This window comes from Carcharhinus amblyrhynchos, chromosome 3 (assembly GCF_965287045.1).
Source record: "Carcharhinus amblyrhynchos chromosome 3, sCarAmb.v2.hapA, whole genome shotgun sequence".
In the NCBI taxonomy this organism is placed as follows: Eukaryota; Metazoa; Chordata; class Chondrichthyes; order Carcharhiniformes; family Carcharhinidae; genus Carcharhinus; species Carcharhinus amblyrhynchos.
This window is the reverse complement of record NC_137326.1, coordinates 97,303,419-97,319,378: the sequence shown is the minus strand read 5'-3', so window position 1 is coordinate 97,319,378 and position 15,960 is coordinate 97,303,419. Positions and strand designations below refer to the sequence as shown.

Sequence of the window (15,960 nt, the reverse complement as noted above, 5' to 3'; positions counted from 1 at the left end):
AACACCAGGTTTTAGTCCAACCTGGTGTTGTCAGACTTTTTACTGTGTTTACGCCAGTCCAACGCCGGCATACCCACATCATGTCTAATAGGAGGCAGAGAGTTGGTATCAATGGGTGCTATTCTGATTGGTGGTTGGTAACTAGTGGAGTGCCGCAGGGATCGGTACTGGGGCCTCAGCTATTTATCATTTATATAGATGACCTGGAGGAGGGGGCTGAGTGTAGGGTGTTGAAATTCGCTGATGACACAAAGATGAGTGGAAAAGCAAATTGTGCGGAGGGTGTGGAAAGTCTGCAGAGGGATCTAGATAGGCTGAGCGAGTGGGCGAGGACCTGGCAGATGGAGTACAATGTTAGCAAGTGTGAGGTTATCCACTTTGGCAGGAATAATAGTAGGAGGGATTACTATTTAAAGGGCGAAAAGCTGCAGCATGCTACGGTGCAGAGGGACCTGGGGGTCCTTGTGCATGAGTCGCAAAAACCCAGTCTGCAAGTGCAGCAGGTGATCAAGAAGGCGAATGGGATGCTGGCCTTACTAGCGAGGGGGATAGAATATAAAAGCAGGGAGGTCTTGCTGCAACTGTACAGGGCACTGGTGAGGCTGCAGCTGGACTACTGTGTGCAGTTTTGGTCGCCGCACTTGCGAAAGGATATTTTGGCCTTGGAGGGAGTGCAGAGGGGGTTCACTAGGCTGATACCGGAGATGAGGGGGTTGGACTATGAAGAGAGACTAAATAGACTGGGACTGTGCTCGCTGGAGTTTAGAAGGATGAGGGGGGATCTTATAGAGATGTATAAGATAATGAAAGGGATGGATAGGGTAGAGGTAGAGAGATTCTTCCTGCTCAGAAAGGACAGCAGGACTAGAGCGCACAGCCTCAAGATAAGGGGGGAGCAGTTTAGAATGGAGTTGAGGAGGAACTTCTTCACTCAAAGGATGGTGAATCTCTGGAATTCTCTGCCCGTTGAAGTGGTGGAGGCTACCTCGCTAAATATATTTAAGTCACAGGTAGATAGGTTTTTGATAAGAGAGGGAATTACGGGTTATGGGGAGAAAGCGGGAAAGTGGAACTGAGCCACTTCAGATCAGCCATGATCTTATTGAATGGCGGGGCAGGCTCGAAGGGCTAGATGGTCTACTCCTGCTCCTACTTCTTATGTTCTTATGTTCTTATTAGTTAAACAACTATTTTTGGTGTGCACATATTTCATTTCATCCTTACACTCATACAGTATTTAATAATCTTCCCATTGTAGCACTAATGGACGTCCTTCACATGCAACATTAAACTAAGGACCTATTGGCCCTCCTCTGGTGATACATAAAAAAACCCGAGAATTGACTCAAAAAAGAACAGAGGAGATCCCCTGGTGTTCGGGCAATATTTATCCCTCAAACAACACAAATAAAACAGATTATCCAGTCATTTATCTCATTGCAGTTTGTGAGACCTTCCTGAGCTGCTGTATTTCCTAAGTTACAACATTTCAAAATGACCTCATTGGCTGTACTTGCCTGTCTAATGGTCAGGCACACTTTCCAGCATTACTTCCCTTAATAGGAATCTCAACTGTATAACTATTCTTCCATGCACATCAACAGCATGAAGACATAATCCTCTCTTTGCAACATCCCTGGGTATTCCCTGATGTACATGGATCACTGTGTATGCCATTCTATCAGCATCAACTGTTCAATGTGTGCCACTGGCTTTAAAAAAGAGAGCATGTAACACAAGGGAAAGGACATGGACCAACAAAACTGTATCCTCTCTTTACACCTGGAAATGTTAAGGCCTCGGAAATGGTTGAGAGTGTGCCTCTCAATTGATTCCAAGTGTAAGAGCCCTTACATACCAAGTCTGACAGAGAGAATGGGGATTTCCTTCTTGAAAATGATTACACTTCACGGGGTTATGATTGATTTTTTTACGGTAATGAGTGAGTTACAATCTGTCCAAGTAGATGTCACTGAAGCTCAATAGGCAGCGAAGGAGTAGGAGACATCAATCAGTGCAATTGCTGAAAAATTATATTTTCCTCCTTTCTCTATTGTAAACAAAAGAAAAAAAAATCAATGTAAAGAATAAAACAGAAAAACAGTGACTCCTTCACTTCGGACAAAGGGAAGCAATAGGTCATATTTTTCAGCATAGACTTCAAAGATCTGTGTTTTACACAGCAAATTTCAACAAGAATTGAAAATACAAATGTCCTAAGTATGGACCCAAGAGACATTTAAGGAGCAGAAGCAGAAGCATTTGTTTTCAAATTCATTAAAAAGAACTTGGATTTTTAATTCCCCATCCAAAATGTGCCAAAGTTTTTCAAAGAACACAATAAGGCAAGATTTGGCATGAATAGAATGAACACATTGAAATAAGATGTGATTGTAATCCATTTGTATAGTCCACCTCCATTTCCATTCTATATAAATTGGGTGTGGGCATGTCATTCACCGATGACAATAGACTTTGCTGCAAGGTCAGTTACTCGCTCATATGGAAACATAGGGCCACCTAGTGGCTGACTGACGCAAATGAAAGAATTCAGGCCAAATACGGTTTGGAGCTCATTCATTACTGCACAAATAAAGTGTCCATTCCTAAGTAGTGGGAAACTGAGAGCTATTTTATAATTTCCTTATAAATCATAGGGTTTTTCTTCTGGGAGATGAGACTGAGACCACATGACTAGGCTGTTGTTAACATCATGTACTCAGATAGCCAGTGGTGCGTTCTGGCTTTTCTTAGAATTTCACAGTGCCTCTGGTGGCCTATCTTAAACTGAAACTGCTCATGTCTGGAAATGTACACACCTATTCCCATGTGGTAATCAGACCAATCCTACCCCACAATATTTCCGCTTCCCCATCCATAATTTGGGAATGGTCTTATTTCAAGTGATTGTAAAATTTCCAAAGGGAGTAAATCAGTCGCCTGAAGATAGCTTGTTTTAAAACCGTTTTCCTGATACAACTCCTATGTGCTACGTCTTAGAATCGGCTTGGTCAAATGACCCTGGGTTTAAGTTTCCTTTTCCTGAACTCAGCCACAGAGCAATGGAACCTACCTCATCCACTTGAGCCTGTGTTTGCTGCAGTCGTCTGTTGCTCGTGGTGTTGACGGGTTGCGTTGGTCCTCCATCTCCAGGAGGTCCTCCTGCACCAGGAGCAGCAGCTTGGGATGGGGCGGACCTACAAACCAAAATAAAGCAGATTTCTTGTTAACTGTATAGTGTATCAGTCAGCATATCGATTGTACAATATGTTCCCAATAGTATCTGGTAATCAGGGGTTGGCCAGTGGTGAACTGATGATCTGTTTGGGGCAGTTTACAGTGAAGTGTATTGTCAGTCAAAAAAAGGTCACAATATTGACCAGTGTAGACCTTGTTGAGAGGCAAGAATTATTAAAAAGCCCCATTTGGAATTCTCATTTACCCGGGGAGCTTTACTTTATTCAAATTAAAATAGCACATCATGAACCCACTGACCTAGACTACTGAAATTCAATGCTTAGGCTTCAACTACAACAGTTGACTTCAAAGTTATTGTTTTGTTTCAAAGGAGACATTGACAGTAAGCTGCATTTTGCTCAGTGCATTCACTTTTGCTGTGCAGCATGCTATATTTCTGGACTTGACTACAGATAGGGGACAGGATTTTTTTTGTTTCGGGGAGAGGGCCACTATTATTGCTAGAATTCTAGCAGTGGTCAAAGATATTCCAGGTAGGAAAGTGCATTTAGAGATCAATGGACTTAAATTTTGAACTTAAAGAGTGGTTAACTTCAGACGATCAAATACTTCTTCAGGTAAAATGATTCTCACACAATAATAACTTATATATCACCTTAAACATAAAACATTACGATAAATAAACAGGACTGTGAACCATATAAAGGGATAATGGCCCAGGAGGTGGGTTCCCAAAAACAGCGAACACAAAGGTGTTTGTCACAATTGAAAATTGAAACTGCACTGCAAGCTTAGCACCTCATTGGGCTCCAGAGGAGTCTCTGATAATGGTCCCACTTGTGTTGTCTTGTAAAGAGGCAGGGACCCTTATTTGGTCAGTTTTGGCAGGTAACCAAAATCTTGGTCAAAGAGGTGGGTTTTGAGGAATATCTTAAAGGAGGGAGAGAAGCCTTGGAGAAGTCAGACTTCTCAGACAATCTGCAGTTCAGATACTTACTGTAATCAAAGGGTGGGAATAGACCCAGGCAAACACAAAATTAGTTCCCCTCCCCTGACCTTCATGCACAGAACTGCCTAGTAAAAAAAAATGCAAAAACTCTGATGTTATCATGGAAGAAAGGTGCAAATCAAAATAAACCACTCTCATGCACGAGTGAGAAATAATCCTAAACAGAAAGCAAAGTACCAGCACCGGCCTTTACCTTGGCAACATTTTTATATAATGACATTTTCCAACATGCTGAAGTGAGGAATGAAACACCCTTTTTATTATTGGCTCCAGTTTCAACCTTCAGTATTCCTGACAGTAACCAGTAAACCTCTTCTCTATCCAGCTCTATCCAGCAAAGGGTTAACCTCAATCCCAGGTAGCAAAGCACTGAGGTGGGTCTTTTTCATTTCCTTGGTGTGGTTTTAAAATCAGCAATATGTTTAACCACTACGACACTTATTTACCTATTTCAGGCATGGTGACACATGTTTACTGTACTTACTTTTCTCAAGGGAATCCAAGTCAAATTGGATCAAATTTGCATCTTCCCAAACTGATATCTTCAATTCAGTATTTAGCTCCTAATATGATGACACAAAGAATCAATACCAGTTGGCAACCTCCATATCTTGATTGCTCAATTACTGCCCTAGTAAGCTTGGATATATTTTACATCCTATCATATGCGGTTAATCATTTTCCTATGTTTTTATTAGAGGTATGTTGCTATTAAAATGCTTGAAAGGATAGGTGGGCAACACAGGAAGAAAATCTTCCATCCAGAAAGATGACTATAGCTGTTCTCTGAATAAGCTAATTGATAATATCACAAATAAAATTATAACAATGTGCACCACCAGAGAGCACTCCAATCCAATGAGGGTTTAATATCCAAAACCATCCGAACAAGGTTTTTGAGTTTACGATTTGAATTGTGTAGGTGGTAGCCATTACATTAATGCTTGGAAGAAAATAGTTTAATCTGGTATTTGCAATACCATTTAGCACAAATTAGATAGCAGAAATTATCAGATGTATTTGAGACATTTTATTGAAAGAATATAAACAAATCTTCATGTCAACATCAAGGTGTTGTTGAATCAAAGATCTCTGCGCTTCACTGGGAAAATCCATAGAAATATACATCCTACCAACAGAGGGCCATAAAGCCAAGTTCTCAGGCTGGTAGTTTTTCAGCTATCATTCTGCTCTTTTTAATCAGATTTACCTTTAGCTGAATGTGAAAACAGTAGTACAGGAAACCAAGTTTCATTTTTACTTCATTGGCAGCAACTCCACGAAGTCCTTTGAACAGCTAAACAGTAGGATCAACCATCATCCCGAGTCACTGACCTACACTGCCTCCTTGTCCAGCAACACCTTGATCTTAACATTCTGATTCTTGTTTTCAAATCTCTTCATGGCTTCATCCCTCCCTATAACAGTAACCTCCTCCAGCCCCACAACATACTGAGATTTCTGTGTTCCTCAAATGCCAACCTCTTGAGCATCCTCGATTTTCATCCCTTCACTATTGGTGGTGTGATGATTCTATGCCTTTAATAAATTTATTTATATCCTGTTATTTATATTTTCTATATTTCTATTTCATTACCAAAGGAAGTAGTTGATGGCAAAATGTTGAATGTGTTCAGGAGGCAGCTAGATTTAGCAATTAGGGTGAATGGGATCAAATTTTATGGGTAGAAAGCAGGATTAGGCTATTGAATCAGAGGATCAGCCATGATTGTGATAAATGGTAGAGCAGGCTCGAAGGGCCAAATGGCCTCTTCTCCCTCCTATCTTCTATGTTTCTTGTTAGGGGCATGTTTAAAATTCAGTTCTGTTTTACACAATGTCAATTTGTCTGCACCATACAGCTCACATGTTGAAAATGCAGGCTAATGATTGATTTTAGCGAGGGATGCATTTGCTTTAATCTGAGTTAATGCATTTTTATTTATTTGCTTTTCCCCTTGGGGGAAAAGTAGGGTTTCAGAGTAGGGTTTGATTAGCTTGATTGACAAGAGGTAAGAGTCTTGTGCCAATGGGTGGAGTTAAGCTTACAGGGAAAAACAGTTAGTGTTTCTGCCTGGTTCTGAAAGAAACAAGAAGTGTCCTTCTGGCTCTCTGTCTCTCTCTCCCTCTCCGAAGGCTCCTGTTTGGGACTGTCAGATAACAGATATCTCTCTCTCTTTCTCCAGAGATGTTCAAAAGACTCCAGGCCTGTTAATCAGTAAAAACATGAAAGCCTGTCTTGTTTGCTAACTGTTTTTGAAGAGAGGTTTTAAGTCTGTACGAAGAATATTGCTTGAATTGGAACTCATAGGGATAGGTTAGCCGTTAAGAACTGTATCTTGCCAATATTTCAATTAGTAAAGGTTAAGCTAATTCATTTGTTATAGTTAAACTGTATTGTTAAATAAATTTTGTTTTGCTAAAAATTTCCTGGTGTGTAATTAGAATCACACATGGAGTGAAACACCTCATCCTTACATTAATGCCAAAACAGTGGACAGTTGAGGTCTAGTCCCTTCGTATTATACCTTGAGGTTTCTGATCTCATATCCTAACAGTGGTTATACTTTCAGTTGCCAAGACCCTGAGCTCTCACTATTCTTCTCTTTCCTTCTTTTAAGAATCTGACTCGAACCATCATACCATAGCACAGAACATGCACTCAAAATAGGCATGCGGGCAACATGGTGGCACAGTGGTGAGCACTGCTGCCTTACAACAACAGGGACCCAGATTTGATTCTAGCCTTGGGTGACTGTGTGAAGTTTACATGTTTTCTCTGTGCCTGTGTGGGTTTCCTCTGGGAGCTCTCAGGTTTCCTCCCACAGTCCAAAGAATTGTAGGTTAGGTGTTTTGACCAGGCTAAATTGCCCCATAGCATCCAAAGATGTATAGGTTAGGGGGTTTAGCAGAATAAATGTGTGGGGCTATGGGCATAGGACAGGGGGTGGGTCTTGTAAAGAGGGTTGGAGAGTCAGTGCAAACTCAATGGGCCAAATAGCCTTTTTCTGCACTGCTGGGATTCTATAGGGTTCTATAACAAAATATTTGGTGCATTGAAAAGTCTGCCAGTCAATGTTAAGGAGCATGAAGGAGTTCAGGTTGGCACAGTACTCTGCGCAGAATTTGGAACCCATTCTTCTCAGCACTGAAGTGTTGGTCAACTCCACTTGCACACTGCAAACCCAACCATGATTCAGCATCTGATGGCCAATATCTCAGTCTCCATTGCAGTATAAGCTGCACAAAGCCAGCATCTGACTGCTGCAGTGAAAGTTCAGATTGCTGCAATGCTAGTTCACACTACCAGTCTTGTGGCGCAGTGGGTCATGTCCCTATCTCTGGATCAGAAGCTCTAGTTTCAAATCTAAAGCCAGGACTTGTTAGCCATGGAAGGAGCATTCATAACGCAGTTTAACGGGCTGATAATTAGCTCAGAAATCAATCCACCACTTCGCACCCCACTCTTCCCCAAAAGATAAGACGTGTGCGTGTGGAGATAAGTCAAAAGAAAATTGCTCAAAGGGACCATCAGGCAAAATCCCTTTGTTTTCAAAGCCCATTTAAAATGGATATGAGGTAAATGTTTTTCTCTCAGATGGTCTTGAGTTTTTGGGACTCTCTTCCTGAAAAGGTGGTGGGTGCAGAGTCTTTGGATAATCTGAGGCAGAAGTGGATAGATTCTTGGTAAGTAAGTGGAAGGGAGGGGAGTTGATAGGTTATCAGGAGCAAGTGGAATGCAGATTTGAGGTCACTATCAGATCAGACATGATCTTAATAAATAGGGGGCAGGCTCAAGGGGTTGAACAGCCTACTCCTACTCTTGTTCGCAACATAGCTCTTAGAAAACCAGAGCCACAATTTGCTTTCTGATTGTGGAAATAGGTGGTCTTATTATTGGTATGGATGCCATAACTCCAACTAATGCTGTATTCCAAGCGGAATGCTTATTCCTACATCCAGATCTGGAAGCAACTTGTTTGTGCAGATCAGTAAAAATTGCTTTAACACCTGCCACATCACCCTCCTTGAGACTTGAAACAACGATAGAAAGCATTAAATTGTAGCAAGTGCCAGAAGAAATCAGCCAGCAGCTAATCTGTAAATACTTGGTGATCCCTTTATTAGGCACTGGTGGGGGTTTACTTTGTGTTGCTTAATGCATACTCAGTTGTGTATGTAGCAAGATAGAGTGTTAGCTGGTGTGTTTAGCTCTAAAATAACACCACTGGTATCAAATCAGTCTGTGCTACATAATTCCACTAGATGTTAATTATGTCTGAAGTAATGCCTTCACCAAGATGGCATCTGTTATGACTCATGGCAGAAGTGTGTGCATATTTCTCAGTCTATGTTGGTCCTCAAATGGCACCCATTGTGTCCAAGCAATGGGTGCTGCCAAGTGCAATTTGCATCATGTGGCTCTGCCCCCTCAGACCTGCAATGGATACGCACAGGGTTATGTGTATATCACTGGAGTTCAGAAACATGTTGGTGCTCCAGCACTTAATCAGATGTGAACATGTCATAATGTCTGTGATCCAATGCTCTGAATTTTGATTGGGAGAACCCAGTTGTGTGCAATGAGTATAAACTGACGGGCACAAGGGAGGCAGCATTACCTAATGCATCACCAATATTAACTATGGGTTGGGAACAGGACACGTTCTATTGCCATAAGTTTCTTAATCCTGAAAACTGTTGGCACTGACTACAACGCCAGTCATATCACAAAGTGCCTTTATTGTGAATGAATAATTGAATTGCTGGCTGCAAAGGCCAATTATTCAAGAGCAATCTGACACTACATTTGAGAACTCAAAGCTGAATTTATAGTATTACTCGTATAACTCCTACAGACCTGCATCTAGGAAATCTACGGAACGAGGAGGCAGGCATGCTAGAAGGAGGGGTGGTTAGGTTACAGTGAGATTTAAGGACACAGAGAGTGAGAGACACAGAGAATAAGAATTTGGAAATCTCTAGGAAGCAACAGGGAAGGTTGATGGGTGAGGATAGAAATGATAATAGATGACAAGTTACCAATCAAGGTAATTTACAACTTAGGTCTTCTTTATATCGCTTGGTTCTATTTTTACCTATGTAGTTGTAACCAGAGAATCACTTGCAATGGCTTCTCTTCCTGTTCCCTTCCTGGTAATATTCCAAGGATATATCCTTGACCCCCTTTTATTTCTCAACTACATGCTTCATCTCGGTGACATCACCTGAAAACACAACTTCAGTTTCCACATGTACACCGATAACACCAGATTCTACTGGCCTACCTCCTCTCTCAACTCCATCATTGTCTGCAAATTATTAGACTGCCTGTCCAATGAGCAGAAATTTGAATGTCTGACTGCGAGGTGAGCAGAAATTTCCTCCAATGAAATGTTGGGAAGCTTGAAGACAATGTTTTTGATCTCAGACAGAAACTCTGCTCCCTCGCCGCTGGCTCCATTCCTCTTCCTGACAACTGTCTGAGGCTGACAGACTGTTTGCAATCATGATGTCGCTTGATCCCAAGGTGAACTTCGGACCACATGTTGGTGCCATCACGAACAGTGCCCATTTCTCCCCCTGTAATGTTGCTCGACTTTGCCCTTGCCTCAGTTTCATGCTGAAACTCTCATTCATGTTTTTGCTACTTTGAGACTGGACTATTTGATACACTCCTGTCAGTGATCCATGTTGTACACTCTGCAGCATGATGCTATCAAAAACTATCCTGTCTGTCCTAACTCACACCAAGTCCAATTCCCCATCACCCCTGAGCCCCTAACCCACACTGGCTCTCAATATAGCAATGCCTTGAATTTAAAATTCTCACCCATGTTTTCAAGTAACTCTACGGCCTTGCTCCTCCCTGTATCTGTAATCTCTTCCAACCTTCAAACCCCCTGAGATATCTGCCTCTTGAGCATACCTGAATTTCATTTCTCCACCACTGCCTTTAGCTGCGTGGACCCCAAGCTCTAGAATTCCTTCCCAAAAACTCTCCATCACTTTACCTCTCTTTCCTCCTTGAAGACAGTCCTCAAAGCCTACCTCTGCCAGCAAGGTTTTCATCATCTTATCAATATCTCATTATAGTGTCATATTTTCTTTTCGAATGTTCCTGTGAAGAATCTTGGATCATTAAAAACATGATAGAAATACAAATTGTTGTGTTGATTTAGTTATAGTAATTTCACCACTCCTGCGCCAACAGTGGCAAGTCACACTTGCAGGTCAGATGCAGGACCACAATGTAGTATTGATTATTCTCAGCCACACTCCCTTTGAGTACACTCTCCACTGGCAGATCAGTATTGGTGAATTTGCTCAAGTGTTTCCTTATTTGGGGATGGCCATGCTCACAGAATATATGTGCCAAGAGGGAATAATTGTTCTGATTGGTTGAAAACAAATGGCACACAGCACCATCTTTCAGAGAAATAATTGGGGCACTTTTAGCACACATAATCAGCTGCTTGCCTGAGAGTTGTCGTTGTGGGCTCCATCCCATGAAATACATTAAGTGAGCAATTCTAATAATTGCTGTAACTGGTACAGCATCTGCAAAAGCAACTCGCAGCTGTACACTTGAGCGCGGTTGGCAAAGTGCCCCAGTTAATACCCTCTGCCCTAAACCAATCACTGGACTTTGTGTTACCAGCACACATTGCATGCAGGGATAGAGAGCATAACAAAATAGATTCCAGAACTAAGGGAGGATCGCTAACTTACGACTGAGTGAGTAAGGTCCCTCTCCTAAGAGGGATAAATCAGTTACGTCATAAAATTATTTTCTGCCTAGAAATGATATTTGATTATAACAGCCTTACTACAGGCCTGTGAAAATAGTGCTCAGACAACAATGGTCTCGCCATTTAACCCTCCCCATTGTGTGTATAATTTACAACCAGGGAGACTGTTCTAATTCTTTCCTTTGTCATTGAACAAGCAAACCACCAACTTCCAGTACTCTGACTACAAGGATGAACAGAAAAGCAGTGCATCCTTCTTCATGGAGAATGAAAACAGCCTGTGCTCACTGCCCATTCCCTTATAACACTGCAATGTCCAAAAAGACATTTTTGTGTTCTGAAGCAGTTCCTGAAAAATAGCTTCTGACACATTGACGGAAATATTTTTACACATGCGCGTTCATGCAAATCTTCATTTTCTGGTTTGTCAGTATTTATGTGACGGAGGAAAACAATAGGACTAATTCTGCAGCTCACTGGACATGTGTGATATCCATTGTGAATGCAGCAGTTGAATGCCAACTTCTGCACTTCATTTCATTCCTCAGTAAACACCAGATTAACCCCCAAATGTGAAAACCCTCAACCGTCTGGGCCCCTGTAGTGAACCTTCAACTTCGAACAGCCTTTCCACTGTGGACTGCACATGGGAGATTAGAAAGCTTTGTTCTGCCCCAAAACAGTCGTGCCTTTGGCTCAATACAATACTTTTGCAGAAGATTGCACTTAGCCACAAAACTTTCTTCATTCATCACTGAACAAAGGAAGCTGCAGCCCTTCGATTCACTGCCAGCAGCTGCTCCCTGCTGCACTCACATACACTCGGGAATAACTTTTAAAAAGACAACTAGCTACACAGGCTTCAGCAGGCACAACCAACAGCATACTAGCTGGTTTGGTTTTTTAATGAATACGAAGGCCTTTGTAAACCTCCCACTGTGTGTAGGTCCCAGCAATGTACAACGGAGGCGGCTGGTCTCACTGGACTGATCCAGTGTGCCCCACCTACAGATTCCCACCTGAAAACTGTCGCTCCAGATGTCCAGTTAGTTCAAAGAAGCAGCACAGGAAAGGAAGAGAAACCAAGATGAGATTTTCCTGTTCATTAGCTGATTTATGCTAACGCACTGTTTGACAAGCATGCAGCTAAGGTGATGAGGCAATCTCCACCCACACACCACACCTCCCAGCATCTGCCATATTCTCCAAGATGCCCTAATTAACATTTCAAGCAAATTGCATGCAGCAGTGTGTGAGGACAAATTAATTTATCCACAACATTTTCAAAAACATTTGTAGCAGTTTGGATTTGCTAAGTCAAACTAGCTTTGACCACACGCTGAACGGGCACAACTTGTTTGTACACTTTTGTCAATTTGTTCCTGACTAAATCATCTATTCATTAAGAGTCAAGAGTTTCCAGCAACGTTTTTTTCATGCCATTCATTGTAATTCCCAAACCAGTTCTTCAAAAAAATTGTGAAGCCATTAACCAGCAGTAATCACATGTAAAAATCACTTCAAATGCAGCTAATCACGGTTCTCCAGCAAGTCTAAGAGAATTATAGTCTCTTGCAGAATTCAGTGCAGTGGAGAATAAGAGCCACGGTCAAGTGGGCTGTGATTTATTCTTCCTGTGACGTGTGCTAACGAAAGAATAAGAGCAACTAACTCACTCTAGAGCCACTTGTCAAAGGAAGGCATTACAAAATGATAAGCAGTTTTAATTTTTTAAATTCATTCATGGGACATGGGCATCGCTGGCTGGCCAACATTTATTGCCTATTCCTCGTTGCCCCTGAGAAAGCAAATGGCTTGATCATTTCAGACAGCAGGTGAGAGTCAACCACATAGGGGAATTTCTCAGAAACTTCATTGCAGTGTTAATGTAAGCCTTACTTGTGACTAATAAATAAACTTTAGCTTTTTAACATTGCTGTGGCTCTGGAGTCACGTGTAGGCCAGACCAGATAAGGATGGCAGATTTCTTTCCCTAAAGGACATTAGTGAACTGGATGGGTTCTTCTGACAATGGTTTCACTGTCATCCGGAGATTCTTAACTCCAGATTTTTTTTATTGAATTCAAATTCCACCATCTGCTGTGGCAGGATTAGAACCCGGGTCTCCGGAACAATAGCTGAGTTTTTGGATTAAATGTATAACAATAATACCAGTAGACCATCTCATCTCCATGTAAAGCAATGAGGTGAATTGTGATGAATGCTCTCTTTGCAGATCAATTTTAATTGTGTGTTAATCAACTGTTCTTTTTACAGAACATTAATTTTTGTTTTGAAACAATGAGAGCAACTAAGATCTAGTTCTACAGTGCCTGGATATCACTGAAGGAAGCAGCATTGACTCATCAGAGAGATATGCCATAATGCAGAAGGTGTTCAAAGGAAGTGCTATGTGGAGGGTAGGGAGTGAGGCTGTCCTGCCAAACTACGTAAGCACAAAATGAGTTGGATTTTCTGGCTGGCATCCTAACCCCAACTTTGGGCCCAGGTGGAGATCTAGAGCTTGTTCATGTTACCAGTGAATCCTCTGGTGCAACCTTCCAGGAGGTTGCTGCCTCTGCGCTCACCATCTCAGACAGGGTGGGGGCTGTGTTCCTCACCATCTTATATAGGAAGGTGGCGTGTTTGTGTTGCTGGAAATCCAGTCTGAGGACCCGCAGCAATGTCAGGCAGCACCCTCTCTGGGCAGGTGACTTGGTGTCTAGCCCATCCATGGGAAAGTCTCCCTGAGGTCGGAATGTATCAGGAGAATCAGCAACACTGCTCCCCACCTCCAACCCCAATTCCACAGGGGCCTGGAACATCCAGCCTGGTTGTGCTATGGGTCACATCCTCCACATTCCCCTCCACCCTCCCCTGACTCCACTCCTGCCATCCAAGCAAATGCGACGAAGGAGTCGACCATCTATTGGAGTATCTGCTTAGTATCTTACATTGTACAGTATAGTTCACACAAGATGCTGATGCTCAAAACAAGACACGAATTACAAAGCTAATATTTTCTAGGTGGATATTTTCATTCGTTTCTGGCAGATACATGTGTTGACCCACATCTTAATTCAGTACAGCAAGCTACTGGATGTGCTGAATTTGTATCTAGTATTTATCTGTCTATATTAGATGACTCATGTGTGGCTGGAACCCACCCCAGGAATCGCACAACAGATGTATTGATATTTCAGTTTGCAGCATTTTGCTTTATGTTTGCCTTTTCCTTAATCATTATTTTGTTACTTGTTCTAAATGTTTCTAAATGTTCTGTTCTAAACAATCTCTATTTTCTGAATAAATACTAGTGGCAGTTTTACTTCGAGAAGGTGCAAGGGTGGTTGGTATCATAAAGGAAATATCTACTGGCAAAGTATTGGAGGTTGGAACTTTAGCACAATGCTGGGCCTGTACTCTCCAGCTTTGCCATTATTCAATTTAATTAATGATTTCAAATTTTATGCAGCAAAATTAATAAAAATCACTGATCCCAATAGGTCATTTCCAATGTTTTTGAATACAAAGGTTCACAATCTTTAAATTGGGCATTTGAAACATCTGGAGTGGCATTCTATGGTCCCAGTGCAGTGGGCAGTAAAATGTGGTGAGTCATTCTAAAGTCCATGGTGGGGGTGGGGGGGGGGGCATAAAATTCTGCTCCTGGTGCTGTTTGGAACACAGGTGATACCAGGGCTTAAAAGCCTTAACTTATGAGACCAGGTTACTTAGAAGGTTGTGGGGAGAATTTCAGATGATAAAGGGATTTGATTAGGCAAAGACAGAAAAAAAATCACATTGATGGGGGAATCCAGAACAAGAGGTCTTGATCTTAAAATTAGAACTTTGCTGTTGAACAAAATCAGGAAGAAGTTCTTCCACACAAAGTGGAATGGATAGTTGGAACTTGTTTCCTTAAAAGGTTATAGATGTTGGATTAATCGAAGAGTCTAGATGCAAGACCACTAGGTTTTTGGTGGATAAGCCTATTATGGGGAATGGAGCAAAGGCAAGCAAATGGGACTGCGGTAAAGATCAGCCATAGTTACATTGCAAGGCTGAACTGGCTTGAGCAGTTGAATGGTCTGCTCCTTACCACCACTTCTCTCAAACCCTCCATTCTCTCTGATTTGCTATGTTGCTTGTCTGACATCAAGAATTCTGAGCATAAATTTTCTGTAACTAAATACTGGGAAGGCCAATCCCATTGGGTGGAATTCTCCCATCCCACACATGGTGGATTTGGTGATGGGCAGTAACAGAAAATCCAGCAGGAGCCAAAAAGTTGGATACCCACTGATGTAAAGTCACATTGCAGTTCACCCAATGTCGGGTTGTTCTTCCTGCTAGCTAATGGCACGAACACCATTTGCATTCATTTGCATATCATAAATGCTCATTAAAACATCTGCCGGTGGTGTCCCAAGAGGCCTTCCAATCTTGTGTCACACCAGCATGAAATTATGCTGATCGAAAGCGTGGTCCTCAGTTTGCAAGAGATTTTGAAGTGAGTGCACCAAATCTTTTCTACCATCGTACTGCTTGCGCCTATTACGCTGTTTACCACTCTGCCACAGCAGACTGGTTCTTTGCTTCCATCTACATGCCGACCTGGTGTTCATGGACAGCTTCATGCTACTAGGCCTATTGATCAGTACAGCGCCTGGGGTTGGTGAGTACAAGAGTCTCCTTGCCCTTGGTGCAGCACAGCATTTCTGAACACCACTGTGCTGTGTGACGCATGCAACTATCGCAAGAAAGGTCCAAAGTTTTGTCCGGGGTTGAGTGTGAGATGAGGGGAAGAGGGGTGCAGGCCTGATGAAGACAAGAGGGCAAGGTGGAAGGAGGGCTGTGTAAAGGAGGTGGCAGGTTTGATGAGGACTCATGATGCCAGGCCAAGGGGCAGGAAGGTGGATGAAGAAGATGAACAATGCAAGGCAGAGGGAAAACTGAGGGGAGGGAAGCTGGAATCTGACGACCCTACAAGAAAAGCTC

At 42.2% G+C, this 15,960-nt stretch overlaps 1 protein-coding gene across 1 annotated transcript in view; it reads right to left on the bottom strand.

Moving 5' to 3' along the window:
• Positions 1-15,960, bottom strand: part of vamp2 (vesicle-associated membrane protein 2) — a 117,278-nt gene that overhangs the window by 14,022 nt on the left and 87,296 nt on the right. The window contains exon 2 of the mRNA XM_080185554.1: positions 3,074-3,197. Within this exon, the coding sequence (XP_080041680.1) occupies positions 3,074-3,197 (124 nt within the window). The remainder of the gene's footprint in view (positions 1-3,073; positions 3,198-15,960) is intronic.